This window comes from Clupea harengus, chromosome 5, assembly GCF_900700415.2.
Source record: "Clupea harengus chromosome 5, Ch_v2.0.2, whole genome shotgun sequence".
Classification (NCBI taxonomy): domain Eukaryota; kingdom Metazoa; phylum Chordata; class Actinopteri; order Clupeiformes; family Clupeidae; genus Clupea; species Clupea harengus.
Genome location: NC_045156.1, coordinates 2,991,375 through 3,016,364, shown reverse-complemented (window position 1 = coordinate 3,016,364; position 24,990 = coordinate 2,991,375). Strand labels below are relative to the sequence as shown.

Below are 24,990 nucleotides of genomic sequence, written 5' to 3'. Positions count from 1 at the left end.
CTAGGTTTGACTAAACTAAACTAATCTCTTGCCAGCGAAGTCACTGAAACAAAGTGTGTTTGGCTGATCATTTTCCTGTGGAAATGTATGGAACTGTCCTGAAGAGCAGTCCGCGGTAGATTTAAACAGTCCTCAGAGTTTCCCATATTTGTCTCAACACGCTGCATAAGATGGCATTGTATGACCACAACAGTGAAAAAAGACAGTAAGAAACGAAAACAACCTCTAGCCTTTATGAAATGCACCCACTAAACTGTATTTTGACTGACCTTTTCAAATGTCAGGGACACCCTCTTGCCCCCCTTCATCTCTCTCTCTCTCTCTCTCTCTCTCTCTCTCTCTCCCTCTCTTCTTTTCTCTGTCTCTCTTTCTGTCCATATTGCCCTTTAAAAGCCCTTGGGTTGGTCCCTTAGTCTATAAACTGTACAGAACTGCTTTAAAAATGAATACAATTTATACAATTTAAAAATCTATTTAGAGGGAGACTGTGGTTCCATCTAAATGGTAGAGGAGAAGGGAAAGGTTACAGTGTGTGTGTGTGTGTGTGTGTGTGTTGTGTATAAATGCCTATGCACACACTGTTGTGTTCATGTGTGTATGTGAACAGTGTGTGTGAGTGTTTGTGTGTGTGTGTGTGTGTATGCACATGCATATGTGTAAATATCAGTGTGTGTTTGTGTGTGTGTGTTTGTGTGCGTGTGTGTGTGTGTGTGTTTGTGTGCGTGTGTGTGTGTGTGTGCACATGTCTATATGTTTGCACATGTCTATGTGTTCATATCAGCGTGTGTGAATGTGAATGTGTGTCTTCGCGTCAGTGCATATGTAAGTCTCTGTATATCCATGTGTGCGTGTGTGTGTGTGTGTGTGTGTGTGTGTGTGTGTGTGTCTTTGTGTGTGAAAGTGCACAGTGGATGCACAGTGCACACTAATGCCTCCCTCCCTATTTCTCTGCTGTGGAGATAGGGAGGGAGGGAGGGAAGGGAGGGAGCTTTTGACAGACAGGGCTGTCAGCAGTGCAGCCAGGCTAGCGTGAGCGCTGCAGCCAGCGTGGATATGGCCGTGGTGGCCGGGCTGGGCCTGGGGCTGACGGCGGAGCTCGAGGACGAGCCGCAGTGCTCGTGGTTCTGCCCCACGCAGGCAGCGTAGGCCATGACGTGGGGGATGTAGTTCTGCTCCTGCACTCCGTGGAGCAGGTGGGCCATCGGGCCCTTGGAGAAGACTGCCACGTCCTCCCCGCCGTGGGTCTCGAAGCGCAGGGGCACGGCCGACTGGGCCTGGTAGTTGTTTTGCTCTGGGGGGATAGAGACAGAGAGAGGGAAAGAGAGAGAGACAGAGACAGAGGGAGACAAAAGGTGGGGGAGAGGGAGGGAAAGATAGAGGGAGAAAAAGAGAGAGAGATTTAATCAATTTGATTCAGAGAGTGGGAGAAAGTTATGCTGCTGGATTATGGATCTACTTTGTAGGAGAACTATTATATAATTGCAGAAATGTTACTAAACATGATATTTTTTTTGTTCAGGATGATTCATGTATAAAATGAGAAGAGGACTTGTATCGGTGTTTCTGACATTGATCGGATGACATGTAAGTCAAGAGGAGAGCTTGAACAATATTATCAGAAAATTCGTTTTTTTGTATGGTGGGTGTCCCCTCATAAAGATTCTCTCAAATAAAGGGGGTGAAAAAAAGACGAGGTCACAGCCAGTTCTACGCATCATTCATGTGATTTCTTGAAACAAAATAGAAGTCTTGAAGAGCCTTTTATATTTAGGGTTTGATAAACGTATTTAACTACTTCACCATCTGTGCCAAAACAGTACCAAGAAAGCCAGAGGAAGAGTCAGTGGAGATAAGATGAGTTTATCTCCCCTCACTGTCGTCCTGTTCTATTGTGTTGCTCTCCTGCTTGATGAGGCGGGCTGAGACCCAGCAGCCGTAAACATCCTGCACACCTACGAGCATGTTGCAAACGTCTAATTCAGGGTTTAGAAAACTCAGCTGAAAGGGTCAGGGTCACAGTCACAAATTCTGAGCGATCCATGCGAACTACAGAGTTCTTGTGACTAAAAGTGAGATCACAGACAGTGCGGTGGGTGAGGGGGTGAGGAAGGGTGAGGAAGATAGCGTACGGTAGTCCACTGTGGAGACGTTCTCTCTCAGGCCGTCGATCAGCTTGAAGCCTGGGCCATTCCCGTAAAGGATGGATGTGAAGGGTTTCTGGTCAATATCACTCATCATTGGAGCCAATCCTGTAAGATAATACTACCATGGTTATTCAAGGTCAACCACAACATAGCATAACCATAGAGAGCGTAAGGCAGCGGAGTGGGCAGTGAATCCATGATTTAACCACCATGCTGTAACAATGCTCTGGAAAAAATGCGACTAATAATACACTTGTGGCTTGAAGCAGTATTAACATTAAGATCATGGGTTCTGTGCAGAGGGGAAAATATTCCTCAAAATGAGGCCTAAAAAAGTACAAGCAACGTACTGTAAGTTCCTTAACACAAAAAAAAATGCCAATATTTAACTGAAACTGTTATGGTATTAGTAATTCACCAAAGATGTTGTTCCCTCGTCGCGTGTAGCCTCCGAAGTTGAAGACGTGTGAGTGGTCCGCCGTGACAACGGTCAGGGTCTCGTGGGTACTGGTGAGCAGGCCTGCCCGGCCAATGGCACGGTCCATTTCCACTGTCTCATGCAACGCCTGCTTGGCTTTGCCATCATGGTGACCATGGTCAATCCTCCCCCCTGGCACACAGAATATTAAAACAACAGTATGCAGTAATTTGACATATTTGAGGTATATTTTTTAAGGCAAGTAGTTTTGGAATCATCTTCTAATTCATTTTGACGGTATATGGTCACGTGAAGTACAGATAAACACCTTCTTACTGCTGCATTAATTGGCTTTGGCATCACTTTCAGCTTCACACCTACAGTGGCGGAGCCAGACATTTACTTGCCCGCCTGCAGGGACACCATGGGCTCCCCCCTTCTGCACTGCCTGGCACTGCTTCAATGGGGCAGCTAGCACCTCCTGTCTTTATGCGCAACACATGTCCCAGGTGTCCTGAACACAGGTGCAAACCTGCCGTCAAGGGGAAACCCACTCCATGGAGAGCGCGGTTTCCACCCTCGGATAGTGGAACTGCTATGGGGGAAATATGGCCAGGGAGCCGTAGATCTCTTTGCCTTGCGGCCCTTGGCGTAAACGCACTAGCCCACCCACGGCCCAAAGTGCTGCTCAGATTCTCTCTGATCTCACTGTGGAGTGACCAGTTCTCCCCATTCAGGAAATCCCATCTCTAAGTAACGCCTGCCTCACTGGCTTGTAGAAGCCATAGCTATTGTGAGGTTCTACCGTCTCTATCGTTCTACCAGGATCCTGATAGCTCACTCTGGTCTCAGCGCAGAACCCCAGCTCATCCCATCTATCTTGTGGCCACAAGTATGGCCCTAACTATGTTGGGCTTAACACATAGAATGAGTCTGCCACCACCTCTCTGAGGGCACCATACTTCTGCCTGATAAGAGTCTCACTGTATTCGTGAAGCGCAATCAGGGAGTTATCCAGATCTCCCATCTCAGGTGGATCTTGAACACATGATGATGAAAGAGAACGATAGGTTACTTTACTGTCACACCCAGTTCTCTGAAACATTGAGTGGAGAGATCCGCCAAGCATGCGATACTTGCCTCACGAAAAGCAAATATGCCCACTGAGGAATAGCAGGCCAGCAATGTCTTACAGGCGGGGAGAGATGCCAACCGTGGCATTAGACTGGCGCTGCTGTCTGTCAAGCCAGACGTGGTGCAATTAGATGCTTTTGCAGAAGCTAAGTAGAGGGAAGGAAAAGAAGAATAGGAGAGATGGAAGGGGGAAGGGGGGCTTCCCAAGTGAGAGATAGTGAAGATATGAGTCAGATAGCAGGGCCTGATAAATGCTCTGCAGCTGTATTGATCATTTGTCATCATTATACTTGCAGTGAGCTTGGAGTGAGATTTGTCCCTGGGGTTGGGGTGGAATCAAGTTTTCAAATTGAACCCTTACATAAACATGTCCCAGAAGATCAAGATAATTCCGTGTGAATTGAGATATAGAAGTTGAAAAGTAATGGGGGTTAAAGTAACATTATCATTTTGTGGCGTGTGTAACTAACAGGACAACAAATAAGTAACCTAACAAAACCTGTCAAATATATGTGAGCTTGAGTTACAAACAAGAATATATTTATATATGGGTTAAATAGGGGTTGTTGTTGAGAAAATATGTTTTTGAATAAAAACAACTTTGCAATTGCAGGGAACATTGTTTATGTTTGTAATATTGATGGGTACTGGGCACCGAAACTATATTTCATTTTCAAGTCCATTTCCTCTTGATAATATTTTGTGCTTTCTTGCAGACAGAAAAAACATATTGCTTGACTTGTGTGGATCAGAGAGGTCTAAAGGTAAAAGTTGGCCATACCTGGTAGATGTGTGTGTGTGTGTGTGTGTTTGTTTTTTTGTTGTAAATAAACTATGCAAATGATGTCACACACAAATGCTATTTTATCTCCTTAGTGCTTGAGCTTTTTTTCTGAAAATATTTTAGATGTTCAACACCATATTATATATTCATGAAAACAGAGTATGTTTGTGTGCGCATGCTTGTGTGTGTGTGTGTGTGTGTGTGTGTGTGTGTTTATAAGAAAGAAATTGAGCTGCAGCTCCGAGGTAGAGACACTGGTTATTCATAGTATGTTAAACAATTCTACTGAAGTAACTCTAGTGTAGGGTAACAGAATGTTAAAGAAGTCACCACTATCTGCCACACAGAATAACTCTGCAGGTTAAGTAAGGTATCACTTCCACCTTTAATCAGCAACCATGGGATTCATCCATGCTCCTTAGATGCCAGTGCATGTTTTGTCACGGCCTATGGACCCCCTGACGTAACCTTGGCCACCGCCTGGCCAGGGCATGTTTACAACTCTAGTACCGCCACTGTCCACAACACTCCTGCTGTTATTGATCAACCCTTACTAATGGTGATCATCAAGCCCCTACTAAATTGCACAAAGTTGGTGTAACCCATCTTGAGCAGTCTCTCTTTAGTCTTCTCATCATTGTGAGCAATCCACCCGCTTTGTGTTGCAGTGTACTGCATTTTAGACCCTTTGTCCCGCATCATGCTTACTGATATAATGTCCCGCATTTTCATTGGTCAATTGGTTTTTAAGTGTCAGAAATAATGGATGTGTTCTTTTACCCACCCAGCACATGCTTATGCCGCTTATGCCGTTGTCGCATAGTTTCTACGTCAAAAGCAGCAACCACACACACACATTTACTAAAAAAAACACATAAGCATGTGTTTATACACACACACACACAAACACACACACACACACTCAAACACACTGAAAACAACACATAAGCATGTGTTTACACACACACACAAACACACACACACACACACACACACACACACTCATACCAATGCAACATAGCCAACAACCTTTCTAAAAGCCTGGCTTTCATCCAGTGGCTGAGAAGAGCTCAGTGAAAACTGCTATCAACAGGCTGTGATGGCCATCAATCACACTGTGCAGATGTAGGACCAGTGAACTCCTCCACTACGTCACAAAAAACAAACTTACACAAACTTAGATAAGGTAAAAGCTACCAGACGATATCAACCCAGCATCCATTGCTTAAGGACAGTTACCTTGATGGGTTACCTTGATGGGCGATGTCACAGACGGAGAAAAAAAAAAAACGTCGGACCAACTTAACTTGGACTAGAATTTAAGAATGCTAAATAGCAGTGGTGAATCAGCCAGATTGTTCTTAAGGGCTTCATTTGTGAGAAACCGTTGGTGATTGGGTTCACGTCAATTCTACAGACATCCTCGGATTTAAATAATTATAAAAAAAATATAGCCTATAAGAATATTTTAATCATTAACAATTACGTTTCACATTTAAATTCATGATTCTAAGAGGCATCGTGATGTTCTAAAAGCACTACACGAACACTGCAAATGTAAGTGAATAAATAAATAAGCATTAAACTCAATCGCGTGGATATAGGCATATTGGAATAGAGTGGACACATTCTGCAACTACTGGTCTGCGTTTAATCCACCGGTGCTTGCTTTCCGCTTTGACATGATTTTGATCAGTCTGAAGTTTATTTCGCGTTGCTGTGGAGTCTGTGGATTGTGCACACGTCTCTTCAGTTGCATGCCTCAAAGGACGTTTGTTTCTTACTCATTTTTGCTAGTTTGCAGGCTTGTTTTTTGAGTAACTATCAAGTGACCGAGACAAGTGTCTTGACGTGTCAAAAGGCACAGGCGAATGTTACGTCGGGGAAAATCTAGTCGTTTTTCAAAATAAAACAGACTCTAATAATTAATACAACGGAAATTATATAAATGATTTATTCTTTCTTTGCGGCCCGGCAGGGGCGGCGCTAGGGGGGGGGGGGGGCTAGGGGGTGCTCTAGCTCCCCCTGGATTAGCCATAGCACCCCCAAGAAAATAATGGTTTATTTATTATTGTTATTTAATTTCATTCTGCGTTATTTATTGTGTGATAATAATATTTAACTCACTAAAGAAAATAATAACAGATTGAAATGAACAGATTGTTTTAGACACAGAGCAAACATTCTGTCATAACCTTTGACCCAACTTTCACGTCGCACGCTTGAATGTTGACGTTACCGGACGGTTGAAGGAGAAAGCAAGCTAGTGCGTGGTAGTTTCAAGTGAATATCAACAATGCATCGGTTTTTGCTACCTAAATGTCCATGTTTGGAAGAACGATTAAGAAAGAAGAGTGACGTAGAAGAAGAAGAAATGCCAGGGGTATCTGGTGTGGATTTTTAAGGAGAGGAATGTTGTGGTCAAGGAGGTCAACCCTCCACCACTACTGAGGGTGCTAACCATGGTGCTAGCAGCATCAGTGACATTAGCATGAACGCTCAGGATGGTCCGAGAAGACCAAAACTCCAGAAATATCCACCTTGCATGTTTGGAGTCCAACAAAGGAGTTTTTGTAAAAGCTGGTTGGGACAGTTTGCGTGGTTGGAGTACAATGCAACTAAGGTATTGTTAGCTGTGTAACATTAATGAAAGCTGTCTGATTTGTTGCATACATTGATTGCCCTGTGTCGCTGAAGACTCGTTTCGGTTGATTAGCAACTAAGATGCCCTATTTTGCCGAAGATTTTAACTTTTTGCCTTTTTCCTCTTTTTTGGATTTTTTTGGAGCCGCCTTAAAAAATTCAGATACTCTTTAGCCTAAGAAAAGCAGTCTGTCTATGTGCTATGTATACTTAAGGTTCTATGTGATTATTGATGATTGTGAACTGAAATAATATACACCTTTTTAACGCATTTCTGACTCTTTGACTGTTTTAGTTATTTATATCTGCTATTCCAAGATTAATTTCACTCTGACATGGTAGTGGTCACCTGTCGCCCAACTTTAATCCTCACTACCACAAGTGTTTCAAAGTAAATTAGGTATTTGGGATTGCGGACTCTATAACATGCTGTATGCCTTTTGACAGTGACCGTCGCAGATGTGCGCGTCTGTCGGAAGAAGCCTAGATAATGATAATAATAATACAATCGGTTTTGCGCTTTTCATGGACCCCAAAAACGCTTCAGAGAGCAAACATGTAAAGTTGTTGTAGTAGAGAACCATGTGACACATAGGCTATCATCCTCATTTCATAGCACCCTCACTAAAACGCCTAGCTCCCCCATAGCACCTGCAGAAAAAAAATTCTGGCGCCGCCACTGCGGCCCGGTAGGAAATGCCTCACGGACCGGTACCGGGCCGCGGCCCGGTGGTTGGGGACCACTGCTCTAGCTGACCCATGGAATTATAGATTCAGCACAAGGAAATTGAATTTGAATATGCTGTTCTATGACAACCATCTGACCACTGTCAGTTCCTTCCAACTCCAACTATATCTGTGGATAAGGGCCAATAACATTGCTTGGTATGACTTCATAATGCATGCATGAAAGGGTTAATCAATCTTCCTCAGCCCCAAAACAAACTTAGATGAACTTGCTCAAGTTGAAATGAGCCCATCACGTGTTACTTGCACTAGGCACCACTTGCACAGGAAATATGACTGGAGAATGACCTCTCGAGCAACACTGAAGAAACCCATCCTACTAAAACAAACAATGTTTACATTCATGTTGCACAGAGTAAATATACTCCTGTAAGGTTCACACACAGAGCAAGCCACAACCAACACCAACAACACTGCTTCACCCCGACACCACCACAAATGGTGTTAACACAGGACAGTAAGTAATTGCCAGGAGACTGTAGCTGAAAGCCTCAGAGTTACAGACAGCCTCCAAACCCCATTTGCTGTTGGATCTGTTTTTTTATGTCAGGGCTGGGGTGGGGAGCTTGCTAAACATCTGTTTATAATTACATAACTAATACATGATTTGTCCTGACTAATGAGTGCTGAAGCACTGAAATAGAGCATCTACTTATTGTGGGAATAGAAATGCAAGCAAGTCAGATTCTTCCAAAACATCAGTCTTGCATGAGAACATGATTCCTTTCAGACTTGCCCAGCTCCTCACTCTCCATTCCCATAACACAACACAAGGTCACCTGGCACTAAGAAAACTCTGACTGAGAGCAGTGCAGCTGAGAGCTGAACCTGGCCGAATGAAGTATGAAGCGGATGAGGTTTCGTAAAACAATGTAAGGAAAACACGAGGCTCTCACCCTCCACCAGCAGGAAGAATCCGTTGGGGTTCTTCTTGAGGATTTTCAGGGCCACGTCCACCATCTCTGTGAGTGATGGGTCTGTCTCTTTGTTTCTCTCCAGGTTGTATGGAAGGTCAGATGGCTCAAACAGACCTGTGAATATGTCGAAGTAAGAGAGTGAAAGAGAGAGAGAGAGAAAACAGATGTCAGCAGTAGGCTAGATGGTCACAACATTAAAAGGGCATGTCTGGGAGAAAAGGTTTGGATGAGGGAAAAATGACTCACCAAGAATGTAGTCTGCCTTGCTGGGGTTGAGAGAAAGAAGTTCTTTCTTGTTCCAGACATAATGGGCCCTCTATTTAGGTAGATATGAAAAGAAAAACGTTTTACACCAATATTCAAATATTTTTAACACTTCACATCTTCCTGTTTACCTTTGCTTTCCATTTATTTCTGTGCTTGTTCTGGTACAACCTGAGCTGCTTAGTAGCCTATTCATGTTTACACTGTGCCCAAACCTCCAACTTTTATTTCACTTTTTTAACTATTCTTATTTATACTCTTTCATGCAAGTCAACAGGGCTGTTTTAAATAGAGACACAATTCTCAGGAGACTACTGTGTATGAATAAAGAATAGAAAAAAAGAATAAAATAACTCAGTTGATATGGTATAAGTAGTAATACGATGCTGTTAGCAGTGTTATACATTAAATATTGCCGTTAACTGCGAGTGGAAGATCACCTCCAAACTGTTCTATAATAATAGATAACAGTTCATACCCCATTTTTTGTTTGCTTTTATTTCCAAGCCAATTTCACTGAGGTTTCAACACACAGTCTTGTTCATGTGTCTGTTCCTCAAACCTTTGTGGCCCAAACCTTCCTGTGTTGTCATGTGACTTTCCCTGTCCTAAACTCCATCATACTATGATCCTTAAAGCTCGGAAGTAAAGTAAGCCGATTAAGACCAGGCTTGTTTCATCCTCTGATTTTACTACATGTGTCAGTCACTGGTCCATACCTTGAGGTGATCCTAAAACACTGTCTGTCGTGTTATCTACTGTATATACTTAGTCAATTATTAAATTAAAACATGACAGCCCTTCATGCAGCCTGCTCATTGCATTGTTTCTCCATTTTAACAGCAGCAACCTCTTCTGCATTCATATCCAATCTTCAGTATTAAAATATTTGCCATTCAAACAATTTTGACAACCTCAGACATTGAAATGTATGTGTAATGGTTTACATGACTCAAACACCATCTAGTGTTATCGACTGTGTTTCTTTGTATTTCCACAAGAGCTGCATTTCTCAAGACCAGCGTTAGACCATCGGGTCACTGACCCCTTGAGCTCTTAGGATTTTTCAGTGTATTGCAGACAGTGATTACAGTGGAGCCAATAGTTTCACATAGGCCACGCACCAAGCGCACCCAGCTAGCGCATCCGAGCCTGAGGACTGTCCACACCGCTGGTGATTATTAGACCCCGCTCTCCCACATTCAATTATCTGGGCCACCGCCTGCTCTTGTCATCGTCCCCCGAAATTACAGAGAAGACCGGGCCAGACACACTTTTGGCTTATCTTATCCCCAGTTTCCAGAAAGCGAGGAGCCAGACATAAGCCGTGAAATTAATTGGAGTCAGTAACTGGAGGGGGGGGGGGGGGGGGGGGGGGGCTGCTGTTCGTTCACTTCATTTGAGGCTTGGCCATGGGCCTCATGTGACCGGCTCACACCATGCAGGCATCTGGGTCCTCTGACCCCTGACCTCTCACGCTCATCAATGAGATGACATCAATTAGTGATGCAAGTTCCAAACTGAAGTTTAGGAATACAACTAGCTTCATTCATGCTCTTTGAGGAGCGAGTGTGTGGCTGTGGTACGCCAGCATTCACTACGGCACCACAAATGATTTGTCTGATCAATGTCAAATATCAGTATGTAAATTATTGTTAGACAAACGATTGTGGTTAACAAGCTGTTGTTTTGAGGAGACTAGTTTAGGGATTCATTGTTTATTGCTGTTCATGACAGAGGGCTGGATGGTAAAGTTGTGGTAAGGTCAGGCCTTAACAGAAAGGCTTGAATTATATCATACAACATTTGAGACACGTGGATAATGAAAAAGTGAGATAATTTAATGTGGAGCCACATCATGTTTGCTTATGAAGGCTCCTGGATGCAACTTTCTTCCATAGCTTTCCACCTCTAACTTGCTACTCTAGCTATGTAGAACGAGGGGACATATTACTGTTGTGTGCTGCCAATAGTGGACAAAAAGGTATTGCTGTATGAGTTAATCAGCTAACTTAATGTACCTACTGAATGGGTTGCCTTAATCGTTATCAAAAAAATTGCCCCCCCTGAGAATTTTTTCAGGAGCCGCCACTGCTTTTAAGTCACATAATAAATTCAACTAAAATTGTTTTACATCAAGATACTGGCTGAACTCTATCAGTTACTGTAAAGTGTCTATTAGAAAGATAACTGACACATACATAATAATACCATCATGGAATGAAATAAACCAGACAACCACCTCTTTGCATTCGTGAGAGTGCTGCATTCTACCGGACTGATTGGCCAACTGCCCCATCCTCTTCCACAGGGGTAATAATGGAGGCCAAGTCATCATCCTGCCATTCGCACCCAGCATGCCTGTCTGTACCTCTGCCCCCAATTCCCTTCTGATAAACAGATGCACTGCCCGTGGCACTATTTCATTGGGGGTACTGAAGGGGGAAACAGCTGCAGTCAGCTTGCTTTCAGCTTTTGAAGTCCAGCTAAATTAATACAGTCTCAAATATGTAGTTAATGTCCCGAAGAAGGAGCTTTTATGACAGTTTTGGTCCCACCCAGCTTTACACAATCTTAACAAGCCTTCACATCTGGGTTTCTGCCACAGCTGTCCAGAGGGTAATTATTGACCTATTCCTAACTACTGGCTCAGGGGCCAGGTGGCTTTACATTCTCACCGCTATCATGGAAACTTGAACTCCCCCTGCCTTCTGTGAACAACAGTTTCCACACAGTCCACCTGTATTGTCCAATCAGGAAACCTCCTTGGAGACATGCCTCCCTGCCTGCCAATTACTGACAGCAGGGACTGGACTGTTATGGTGGCTGAGTGAGGTAGAAGTCAGCATAGATGCTAACGGCATCTTTTGGGGCATTCGTGAATTTAATCTGGTGTGGCTGCATGGAAATAAATAAGTATGCAGCGCAGGGCTGAGATCCACCACTTTAAATCCAGAAAAAACACTGACCATCAGGGGATTGTTAAAGATACAGTTTTCCCAGAAATGAGGAAACATTCTTGTTTTACCATCTCTGTATACATTGAATATCATCTGCAGGCATCATATATATATACAAATGGATTATGGAAGGGAAGATATTTATTTATTTTTCTTCCAAGCCAGAAAACTGACCGGATTAGCTGATTTGTCTACAGCTTTTGAAGAAGGGTCAGCAAAGTCATCAACCCAGAGGCTGACCAGTGGGTGGAAACAGAATCAGATCTGAAATGAAATTGCTGTTGTTGACGCCAGTCTAGTGGAGAGCAAAGTGCACTGGGGAGAGTAAGAACAGCGGGAGAGAGGGAAAAAAACAACTAACAACAAACAACTGCTTACTTTCTCTTTCATCCGTTCCTTCCACTCCCTGACCAGGTTCCTGCCATCTTTCCGTGTGCCAAAGTGCTGTTTCTCCGTGGGGTACTCCACATCCGGCGTGTCCATGGGGAACATGTATTTCCTGCCTCCACCCATAATCACCTGCATGTCCATGTTACAAACACCACATAGGAATTCAATGTAATTCTATCACAGCTGAACTTTGGTGGCCTATTTGTATCTGTTCACTCAGTATCAATGTTGCATTGAAACGCTCTCTTTATCCCAACCGGCTGACGGTACAACAAAACTAAACAATATCTATGTTCGTAGACAATATCTAATATCTATGTTCTCGGAATTTGAAATCATAGCTGGGTCACGCTGTGTGCACCATGTTTACTGGCAAGCACAAGAAGTCTAAAAGATGCATGCTACGGAGAAGGGGACTCACATCGATTTCCGGGATATTCTCAAAGAGCTGTCTGGCGATGTCTTTGCAGCCAGCATCCACTGCCTCCGGGGGCATTTCGTTGTCAGAGAACCAGTCGCGGTCGGCACAGTGGGCATAGGCAGCACTGGGTGTGGCATGATTGATGCGCGTCGTCGTGACGATTCCCACTGACTTTCCTGAGAAGCAGATCAGTCTCTTTATTCACATGGACTCTGAATTAAAACGGGTTGACAGCTATTCAAGTAGATGACATATACTGTCACAGTATGAGCAGTAAACAAAACGTATAATATGTGATTTTTTGGGGGGGGAAATGTATGAACAGACAAAAACAAACCTTGGTCCAAACCCATTTTTAAAGTTTTCTTCTCTCTGTGGTTTCACAGCTTCTCTGGGCCAACAACAGCCATTTGATAATTAAACTCTAGGCCATTCCAGAGATATGCTTGCAAAAATACATTCATGACATAACTCATTATATCATTATACCTCAAACTATGTAGGCAATCATAGCTTACTAATGAAATGCTATCTTGAGCCTTTCTCTCCCATGCTTGCCAAAGCTTGACAGATAGACTTCAAGAGATATCAGTCTCTTGAGTACTACTAATGTAAGTCCTCTGAGACATACTCTGTGCTTTGCCAAAACCCATAAATATGCGTGGTGTGTTAGACATACAGTCATGTGCTCATTATCTAGCTCATAAGCTCTCTGTTGTTCATTCCTGACATGGTTTTATACACACACATCCTAAGTTTGTCAGTCCAGTGCTTTCTCCTGGAAAATACTGCTTGACCATTTTAGTGGGAGAGCCAACGCAGCACACTTGGTTTTTTTTCCCCTTGTCTTTCAGGCTGGTTAATGAGAATCTGTTTCCATAAAACATTTCTCAGTCCAGGTCAATGTTCTGCTAATCTCTCAACTATTCTTGAAGGGTTTCCAAATACTGGAATAATCCCTTTTTTCAAAACAACTGATCATATTCACAATGGCATAACTCATTCACATGAGCTGTGGGATGAACCCATTTTCTCTAGTTTTTCTACACAAGCAAACTTGTTCCGTCCAGATAACTTGCATACTATAAAAGGGATTACTTCATCTTCACTGATGCTGCTGGAGCATCCTGTCATACGTCCCTTCTTAGATTAGCAAGTGTCTGTTTCTATCGCTCTTTAAGCGAAACTCATTCATACACAAGGGCCATTGAGCTTGGTGTTGTCTCACCTGCATCCTTGGCCCATTTGAGGATGGAGGTGACCTCGTTGCCTTGGGTGGTGTTGCACTGTGACCTCACGGCAGCTGCGCTCAACCCCAGCGTCCCCTCGTTGGCCTTGACCCCGCAGAGGTAGGCTGTGGCTGTGCCTGCACTGTCCGGCACCTGGGCATCAGTGTTGTACGTCTGCAGGGGTCAAGGGTTAAGACATTTACATTTACATTTAAATTACATTTAGTCATTTAGCAGACGCTTTTATCCAAAGCCACGTACAAGGGAGTTAGTGTGTGTTAGTGCATCGGTTTTGTCTGTCTGCAAGGGTGAAGGGTTAAGGCATACACATGCATGTGCGTGTGTGTGTGTGTGTGTGTGTGTGTGTGTGTGTGTGTGTGTGTGTGTGTGTGTGTGTGTGTATTAGTGAAGCCAAAGTAGCCAGAAGGATTAGTGCCCTCACTAGGACAGGGCATGCACGGAATGTCCGGAGCGCAAATGGAATGTATGTGTGTGTGTGTGTTTGCCTGTGTGTGTGTGTGTGTGTGTGTGTGTGTGTGTGTGTGTGTGTGTGTGTGTGTGTGCCTGTGTGCCAGTGTGTGTGATTACATATTTACTATGTTCATCACTTAATGGATCACTAATGAATTCTGACCTAAGTTGACAATTGCAGAACCGATCCTGTTACACAACACAAACCATATAATGAAATATCCACTGAATAAACAACATCAGCTGCTCATTCATCACAGTTTGAGTGTAAAGTCTCCTGCCTCAGTGAACTATTTAGTCACTTCATGGCAGGATTATGGGCACAAAAAGACTGGCACGGCAGGATCAGCACAGAGCAGGCCCCCACCTTGGACAGCGCCACATAGGGGAATTTGTCCATTTCCATCTGGAACTCCTCCCCGCTCTGGCCGCTCAGCTGGCCTTTGAGGATCCGTGCTGCCGTCACAGTAGGAATTCCCATTCCTGTGGGACACACACACACACACACATGTAAACATACCCACACATGCATGCACACTCAGACACATATATTTGCACACACACATCTCAATGAACACACAGATACACACAGCAGGTCTGTAATGTAATAATTGGGTAGCCAGAAAGGGAGAGAGAGCGAGAACATGGGAACATGTGTGACAGGAACATAGGATACACGGGAACATGTGTGACAGGAACAGGATACACAGGAAGCTGAGAGAGTTTCCATTGTCAGCATTATCACCTGCTCTCATAACTGCAGCTATTTCCAAGCTACTTCACAGTGGAGTCAGGGCTGCAAGGACTCTGACATAACAACCTTGCCTGCTAACCTCCTTGACTGGCAATCTTACACGACATTGTTCCTAACTTTGAACTTGCTGTAGATGTAAGAAACCTAAGGATTATCAGAGGGATTTCTCATTCAGAAGATTAGAATAATGTGTACAAATTCTTAATCACAGGGTTATTTCAGCAAATGTCTGTTTTCATCACATTTTTAAATGAAAGGTATATAAGCAATGAGTCAATGCACTCAAGTGCTTTGAGGAAGAATAGATGTGTTTTTGTTCAAAACTGCACTGCCTATCAATGCAACACACATTTAAGGGCACAGAATTGTGATGAACAAACACCACTTGACTAGTGCCTACTCAACTGACATGCCTGTCAAATCGAATCATGTGCGAAAGGCAACGGCAAATGCTAAATGGGCTGACACATGACCATGATCCTTAAGCCCCTCACCTCAGCCCGCTCCAACAGGATAACGTAATATGAGTTTAGAAACATGAGCTTTATCAGTGACCCACATATCAAACGCCAGAGTTAGTGCTGATAATTCATTGATTTAAATGAAATTCACCCTCTGCGTCACTTGACACATCTTAACAGGATCAGTCTGGCAGCACTCCGGTCGAGACTTGAACTGACTTTTATGTTCTACATCTTACACTTTCAAAGGCTAACCTCTGAAACTAATGAGGAATTCTGTATGGAGGTAGTGTACATAGAAATGAGTAAGAAGTGCAGTGATTGCTGTGAAACAGTACGGTGTGATTACTATGCTCCATTCAGACAGCATGACTATTTAGAAACAGATCAGCTTACCATCCCCGAGGAAGAGGATGATGTTCTTGGCCACATTCTTGTTGAGCTCCTGTAGCTGCAGGGCCTGCTTCAGTGAGCGCTGTGCCCACATGTTCCAGAACGACGGATTCTTCTCTTCATCTGTTGTAGGGGTGCACAAACACACACGCACACACACACACACACACACACACACACACACACACACACGCACACACACATACACACGCGCACACACAGAAACACACACAGACACACACACACACAAGCAAGTGCATTTGCCCACACCCACACACAAACATATTTAGGACATATCCCCGGGCATACTTAAAGAAAGAGGCCAAGAAAATGAAGATAAGAATACAGACCTTATTTCTTATCCTGCCATGCGTGTGACTGCCTAAGCCTCTTAACAACCCATCACTACTACCACCCCCACCTCAATTGCATGTTGAAATACACATGATGCATGTTGTTTCCTTTCTATAAGACAACCTAATCTCCTCATGACAATAGTAAAACAATCACTCCACTTTCCAATCAAGCTTGTAGGATATCATGACCTTATTTGTGACCCAAGATGTCTTTTCCTTCGATGAGACTAAGCTTGCAATCATGTTTCCTACAATACTGTGTCATCATGAACAAAAAAAAGAGGAACATTTAAATTGAACCCTGTGTAATCAGACTTACATAACGTGCCATTGGCATATCTTGTCATAGGTTGTCAGTGATAGCGAAAGAACACAGAGTGGTTTATAGCACTGTTATAAAAGTTAAAGACAAGCATTCATGCCCATGGAAAACCACTAAGGACCTGCCATTTTGAGTATGTGCCACATTAGCTGTCACACTGTCACAAAGGACCAGTGTCAGGGGTTGTCAAATTGCATGGTCTACCTTTAACTGCAACATGACTTACCAGGAAACTTTGGTTTCCCAAGGACATCCAGGGCCATGACGGAACCGAGGAGAAGAATCCTCACCATCATGGTGCAAACAATCCGCTGTGCCATTGTCTCCTGAGGCAACTGTCACATTCCACTACCCAGGGAGAGGGGAGACCCAAGCTTGTCCTAAGCAAGAAAATATAAAAAAAAGTCTGTCAGTCTGGATGTAAACATTTATTCAAGTGTACTGTTCGTCCCAAGGAGACAGACATCAGCCTGTCTGCTCACTATCTAATTTCTAACTCATAAGATTTGCAGCCGGTTTGGGTGGAAGGCATGTTTACTTTTGCAGTATTTTGCAAAAGCAAACATGCCTTCCACCCAAACCGGTTGCAGATCTTATTGTATTTGTTTCATCCTACATGTCCGATGCTTTCCTGAAATGAACCAGAAGCTCAATGAGTTCCCATCCTGAGTGGGGAAATGGATTGTCTGGTTAGAGGAGCGGTTGAGGCTGAGTCTCCCCAGAGAGTGTGGGGCGCTCGTGTTCCCCATGGGGGGAAGCCATGCGCTAAGCTGCTCTCACCTCCTCCAAGGTCACTTTAATGGGATTGAGAGCCGCGGCATGGTGAGCTTTAACAGGCCTGACAAAGCCGATTAATTAAGTGGACACCTCCACCCAGCAGGGAAGAAGGTCCTTCAAACTTTTGGGTTCTTTAGCAGTGCTACATACATTTTATTTACAACTCACCACAACTAGGACAACCTCCTGAGAGATCATAAAATAGATAACAGAACCAATAATCCTATTAAAGCTATATCCAATGTGGATGGGGGGGAAATGAGGAGAGGGGAAAAAATCTATTTGTGCTGTTCTGGCACTGAGAATATTAAAACTAGGTCATGTGGGGTAGCAATGTGCGGGAAGAAGTACTGGTTGAGAAGGTTATTTTTGTCATGTCTGAAAATGGAACAGGAGAATAATTTAACAAGATTATAGCAATGAAATATGTCACATTTACTGCATATAGGACCGGTTATCCTTGACATGACATATCAAAGCATTGCCATGGATCTTCTATATGGAAACACTGCTTACACGTCTAAAAACTAAAAACTAACTACATTACAGATGGTGCATACGCATATGAAAAAGCTAATGGTTTATCACTTTCCCAGCTACTACCAACCCAGTGCTGGGGCTCATGTTCAGAAGCGGAGGGGCGTTCCAATGGGCAGAATTCCGGAAGCCAGCCTGCAGGTGAAGTAGCAGAGCAGTGCCAACACGACGAGCAGCAACAAGCCAGAGGCTAGGGCGGTCACCACCACTGAGGTACCCACTGGTGACATGCCAGCCAAACACACCAGGTCTCCTCTCAGTAGGGGCCGTCGCTCTAAAACAAAGATGTGTCTGACCAAATGTTCAGTCGAGCGGTGTTTAGCTGCGCGGATCTGAGTGCGTCCAGACAGAGCGCTCCTTCCAAACAGCCGTGTGTCTGACCTGGTGTGCAACTATCCAGCGGATGTGTCCCACCAGAGGTGTGTCCAATGAGGTACTTCCTCCAGACAGGTGCTGTCCTGCTGATAAGTCCAAATTTTGGATGAAAAAAAAAAACAGCGCAGCTCCTGAAGACACTGCACCCGTCACCCCCAGACACTCAAGCCAGAGCCGTCTAGGACACGCAGACGGGACCAATCGATACCCTGTGAGCTGCCTCAATCTAATCAGTCAGAGAGAGGTGCATTTGCCCCCTGTTGGACTGTGGCTGCTTGGGAGAAGGGGGATTAAGACTTAACACCGTGGCTGCCTGTCTCACAGAAGATTCCACATCTTAGGGCGGTAGGGAGTGGAGAGGGGATGCAGTATCCCACAAACAGGCAGTGTCACCACAACCTTAGATACACTGCACTGCTGTGAATAAACAAACCATGTTGTGGACGGACGTGGGTGTTGTCCACCCTAATCTTACCAATGGAAGCCTGCCATGAACCCTTCTTTAACCTTAAACAGTGTGTGAAAAGTAGGGCTGCAACTAACGATTATTTTGGTAATCGATTAATCTATCGACTATTTTTTCGATTAATCGACTAATCTAATGATTATTTCCCATAGCAAATTAAAATAACGACTCAAAATGTTGGAATTTGAATTTCAAATGTATTTGAGTAACAAATGTAATCATAATACATAAATTAAATAGTAATACAAATTAAAGTGCAAATATGCTTTTAAAAGTAAAGAGAAAGTGCAAATAAAGTTTTAAAAGTAACTCAAATTAGCAATCAAGCCTCTGCAAGTGCAAAATAACGCAAGAATAACTGGGCTGCAAGTGACATTCAAATTCAACTTATGAAATATATATTTTTTCCACAATCTTTTGTTTGAAGAATGCTAAGTGGAGGAGGTTAACTATTCAGAACAAACGAAAATACAGGCTACTCTGATAATTCACTGATTTACTACATTGCACTTAACATTTATGAAATAGCGTTAGCAAGCATCCTCCATGAGACGTTCTGTTTTCCAACATGTAAGCTTAAACCTAAGTTATAGATATATCATATATGTCTATGATAATTGCTGCTAGACACTCACTGTTCTTGTGGTCCCACAGCTCATTCTCTTTGAAATACTGGAATAGTGCTTCTTTAACTACTAATAATTGACCATCATTGAGAAAAATGACAACTTTTCTGTTAGCCATATCTCATATGCAGCAGCTACTAAAGCTAGCTTTGTTTATTGTTTCCATGGTAACATGAGCCGTCTCAGAATAATTCGCTTTTCAGTCGGCCATTTCTGATATGCAGCACATGAAGGTACGAGAACGGAGGGCAAAGAAAACGGTGCATGATTTGTATGCTAGGCTATTTGCAGATTCTGTTCCATTTTTCTCAATGATGGTCAATTATTATTAGTTAAAGATGCACTATTTCGCACTTCCTATAGTGCATTGCAATGCCGAATGAAAATTACCAGTAGCTCTGCTAGCTCTGCCTATTTTTTTTTTATATATTTTATGAAGCGTCGACAATAAAAATCATCGTCGACCATTTTTCGTAATCGACGACTAATCGTTGCAGCTCTAGTGAAAAGCGAGTTTTAGACAGGGAGAATGTTTATTTGCAAGGTCAGTGCAACTGAGGGGGGCATTCCGTTCCCTCAAGCACATTTATGTTATGCATCAGTGTCTCTGACAACAAGAAACAAGACATCTGGGTGCTAATGAAGGACTTAAGTAGTTTTTATTTATTATTTATCATTTTATTTCATGACAAATATCTCTGTCGACCATGCCCAATGTCATGCTCATTAACATTCAGATGGTTATTATGAGTAGCCAGGTCTTCCTGTCTGCAGTCGTGTGTATATGCCGTCACACCCTTCACACCTAGGACCAACTCCCCCCAGGAGGACTCCAACTATTCCTGCCGAGGTGTTTTTAGTTCACCCCTTGTGTCCCCCAAAGGGACCCTCCAGAGGGACTCCAGTGGGTAATCATTTGCTTAATTGTTTAAGTGTGTTTATTCTGTAAACCTATAACTTGTCACGGCTTCTGTTAGCCAGTGCTGTATGTTGTAGAATGTTGTGAACATCATATTGCTGAGACATTGCCTTACGGACACTTTGTCACAGATTCTCCTCGCCAGCCACCCCGAGGGTCTTGCCTACGTCATCATGACATCCAGCTAATTCGGGTTGAATCAAGAAATACAGTGTTGGTGTTTTCATCAGGACTTTTCCATAAAAACATTATAATCTTTCAGTATCCTGTTACAACAATACATATCTTCTTTAAACAACGTGATAAACAGACATTAAACTGAAAATATACAGTGTGATTATTGATGGCTCTTCTAGACATGTCCCTGATTCATCTCAACTTTAACACTGATCTGTGCGATTTCAATGCTGATAGCCAGAGGAAGTTGTTGTGTAAATACCCAGAAGAAGGTCTTTCTGGTTCACAGGGTAGAACTCCTCCCCAGTAATCTGTGCTAAGTGTATGGATTTGCAAAATAGCATTCTACTTAATCACCTGGGCAAACTGATGAAGGATATGAGATGGCCCAAAGTAAAAAAGGTAAACAAAAAATAAATCTATAGCAGGTAAATGAATCCAACCATGAACTGGTGTGGATCTGAGACATCAAAATATTGACACTCTACATCTTTGCACACAGCGCCGATCAAAACGCTGCCTCAGCCTGTTACTGCTAACAAAGGACATTTCAAGAGCTTTGCCCTCAACTGCCCTCAAGGCATCTCTGGTCTTATGGGTTTCCTTCTTATGTGTAACGGTGCTGATGAATGCAGATTGGTTAGATGGATGGAATTTAAAACATTTATGTGTGTTGACAGAGATTAGTTCTAAAATCCTCTGTGTCTGATTCGAGACAGGAAGTTCCATAATTATTTTCTCAGAAAGGTTTGTCACTATATATGTTTTTAAATTGAATTATCTCCTTCTGTTTTCAGTTAACATTTGTGTGATTCTGATTCCTCTATTAAAAATGCAATAAATTATACATTTTTTTGTACTCACACACACACACACACACACATAATTGTGTAATGAATAAGGGGCATATACCCAGGAAAGAAAGACAAAACTTCTGAGAGGAGCACTTCTTCAAAACAGGGCTTTCAACACTTTCTGCTGAAAGTCGATGGAAAATAATGTGCTTTGTGATGTAAAGAACAAAAATAGTAGCAATGGTATAAAGAAGCATAGTTTAAGAACTCCGTGCGAGATGTTTTGGCCGTCTGAGTCTAAAACAACACAAACTAAATTACCATGGAAATGTGACTCTTAGACGTAATTCAAAACATACACTGGGAACTGGGTCTGAAAAACCAACTTTACAACCCTGTCAGTCAGTCATTTACAGATTACAGATTCTCAAAAGTGGTCTGTAGTTAACAATTACATACACGTGAAATTCTAGGAGGCTGGACCAGCGAAGAGGCAGCTATCAGCCGTTTAAGGAGACAGCATCAAGGAGAGTAGTGATGCCTGTCATGAAAAGGGTTTTTGTGCTTCTCCAAAAAACTATTTTAGGCTATGAAAACACCTGCTCTATGGTCCATCAGTGTAGTGATCTTAGTGAGAAGGTTTCTTCCAGTACAGAGCATTTTAAAGAGGGTGCCTTGCCCAAAGTCGACGCTGTGTTCCGTCATTGCAAAATGTGGGTTAGCAGACGCACACAGAAGCCTGTACAACTTGTATACGACTTGTCTTCCGCTCAGTGGGATTGCCATTAGTCACTGCAGCACCATATTGTGAAGGAAAACAGACTCCTCAGCAGGCTCCTCATCTTAAAATTCTGACAGACAGCGAACTCATCTGACCACACAGATGTCAAGCTCTGTTATAAACATTTCATTGCCAGAATGATAATATCATTGAAATTATCTGGATCAAGCAGAGGAATCATGTTTATTTGCACTCGAATGCATGTGAATATTTCAGTTTCCTAGTGTTCCTAGTTCCTAATGTTCATTGGGACGTCTGTCTCCTAATTTCATAATGTCCTAATCCTGACATTTTCAGCAAGGCTTCAAACATTTCCTTTACATCTGTAAATTTGTGAGAGTAGAAATGAAAGCAAAATATAGCAGGCTATTATAGTTGACACAATTTCAAACACAAAGGCATTCTTATCTCAAGGTCAGAAGTTGAATTTCTATTGGCCTTAATGTATGCTATGCGTGAAAGGGTTGGGAGAGATGGAATATGACTAGGACACTGTGTCTCAGTTAGTCCTGTTTGCCTTCTTGGGAAGCGAGGCGATGGAACTCTAAATGGAGCATTTTATTGAAGGATACACTATATTATATATATATATACTATTATTATTACAGGCTATATTATTGCTATAAACTACATAGAACAAATGTCCATATCACCCAACCCAATTTATTGCACACAATGACTAGATATAGTCATTGATTGCACATTGTTTTCATGTTTAACTTCTCTCGGTCGACCAGTAGCCTATATAGTCTTTCCACAATGGCATTCCGCCCCCTTACCCTCCACTTTCCTTGGCTCAGCAGGAGCAAATTAACTTTTCAGAGAGGGGAACCTCTTCTTGGTCTATGGCTCAGTCTGTGAACCTAAGCGTTTTATATGCAAAATCACAGTGTAAAAGACACTGTGATGCACATGACACTGTCCTGGAAGACTTCCAAAAGAAATAAATAGAGTGATACATCTGCAAACTAATTAAAGTTTTGTTTTAGTAGTTGTTAACTCTGTTGGTACATTTTGTTTCGGCTAGTCATGCTATTTCTGACTTCATGTTCACATGATTAAGGCAATCACCCCAAAAAGGTAATTCATGTAAGGGAGACCAGGTAGTCCTACTGGAACACTTTTTGCTTTGCCTTGTATTTTGTCTTGTTGCAAAAAAAAATTGGGAAAAAGAGACTGCTTTCATTTTAACATATTTGGAATATACACCTCTATTTACCTAACTAATTCAAGCACCTGTGCCTTACTTTTTTCTCTCATTTTCATCTAAATGTGAGTGCCATTGGGGACAGTTGTAACAGTGAATGAGGACAGTTGTAACATGCCAGTTTTAAGGGGGAAAGTACAATTTACTGTACAAATGCCACACAAACCATTCTTTTTCTAGACCTAGCTTTTGACAGAGGTTGAGACAAAAGGTGACATTTTGAACGTAGCATGCTGATGCCATCACACGTTGTCTGAGAGTTTCACGTCAAGTTTTACGTTAGACATAAGATGGCAAATTAAACATGATACAACTGGCCCCTCGTTACAACCCGGTCTCCCCTAGAAGCAGAAAAAAGAAAAACCAACACTCGCTTGCCTGGGCCACCAATTAGAATACGATTTGAGTCTGAATCAGCGCAGATGTAGAATATAGAGAGAGGAAAAGATGTAAGCGTACGGTTTATGCGATCTCAGGTCTTTCACTATGAAGAAAGTAGGCTATGCTTAAAGCATGCACGGTCTACGCTATGCATCTCAGCATAGGCTACATTGTTTACAGCCTGAGGTCGGAAGTTTCCCGAAGACAGGTGGCCACCCTAAATAGGTTTATCTTCATGATGACAAAAATAACAACTGACAACAATGTCCCATTGAACTGGCCATTCAGTCACTGTCCAGTGCCTGACTAAATTGTAGTCTTGTTAAAGTGACAGGGAAAAGTTTAACCAATTGCCAAGACCATTTTCTGATGTAGGTTACGACAGAAAAATATAGCCTTCACCATAGGCTACGCGCCAAACCGGCTTTTAGAATTTTTATTTTTTATATATCTGTCGTAGGGATTAGGCTACCGTACAATAGCCTACTTTGATTTATTTACCCAGACAACTTTGAATTCACCTACTTTGCCGTAACTGCTAACCCCACTGTCGGTCCTCTACGTTAAGAAATCCATTTAAGCTATCACATGCAAACAATCGCGCAAGCTACCTCACCAAAACTGCCGTCAAATAGCTCTCTGCATAGAGAACGCAGCGAGTTGCAGTGATGCAAAAGAGTCAGTGAGCCGACCCACTATACTTTCATACAGGCCCATCAAACAAATGCTTTGGTTTCCACAATTCCCTACAGTATCAATACGGGTACTGAAATGAATTAATGTTAAATCACTGAAGTCAGCGCTGGTCTACTTAGCAGTTGTTAGAGTAACACGTGAAATGAAAGGAACTCAGCTACTCTTCATTGCATCTTGCCGGTGCTACAAGTACCCGTGGTCACTTAACCAACATATAGGCCTATCATTAACTTTTTCGATAGAATACATATCTTATATTAAAAGCCTTGCGAAAATCTAAAGAATTTCTTTATGTTACATGTTAACATCAAATAACTTAGGCTACTCACCCGTGCGCTTTTACACTCCTGCAAGAAAGCTCTTCAGAAACGACAAAAGGGCTACCACACACTCTGCGTTCCTCGCGTTTCTCTTGCCAATGCTTTTATAGCGCTTGCATTGCCCCG

General features: G+C 42.7%; 1 protein-coding gene across 3 annotated transcripts; it reads right to left on the bottom strand.

The window, feature by feature from the left end:
• Positions 1 to 725: 725 nt before the first annotated feature.
• alpl (alkaline phosphatase, biomineralization associated) lies at positions 726 to 24,990 on the bottom strand. 3 transcript variants are annotated; one of them, XM_012827975.3, is made up of 12 exons: positions 24,874 to 24,990; positions 17,035 to 17,188; positions 16,134 to 16,253; positions 14,890 to 15,005; positions 14,051 to 14,225; positions 12,823 to 12,998; positions 12,390 to 12,530; positions 9,034 to 9,103; positions 8,767 to 8,901; positions 2,563 to 2,754; positions 2,130 to 2,249; positions 726 to 1,291 (listed from the first exon to the last, which is right to left on the bottom strand). In XM_012827975.3, exons 2-12 carry the CDS (start codon positions 17,126 to 17,128, stop codon positions 1,008 to 1,010), a joined length of 1,623 nt encoding a protein of 540 aa, XP_012683429.2. In that variant the 5' UTR covers positions 17,129 to 17,188; positions 24,874 to 24,990; the 3' UTR covers positions 726 to 1,007. The 3 variants fall into 3 exon arrangements, with proteins under 3 accessions (XP_012683429.2, XP_031423196.1, XP_031423197.1); XM_031567336.2 differs by lacking the exon at positions 24,874 to 24,990 and adding an exon at positions 18,193 to 18,761; XM_031567337.2 differs by lacking the exon at positions 24,874 to 24,990 and adding an exon at positions 17,425 to 18,185.

Bases quoted from the DNA above. Each gene is read 5' to 3' on its own strand.
- alpl (XM_012827975.3), bottom strand. From the start codon at position 17,128: ATGGCACAGCGGATTGTTTGCACCATGATGGTGAGGATTCTTCTCCTC. The intron at 8,902-9,033 runs GTGAGTCATTTT...ACATATTCACAG, and splicing joins CAAGGCAGACTACATTCTTG to GTCTGTTTGAGCCATCTGAC. The intron at 2,250-2,562 runs GTGAATTACTAA...ATTATCTTACAG, and splicing joins ACGAGGGAACAACATCTTTG to GATTGGCTCCAATGATGAGT.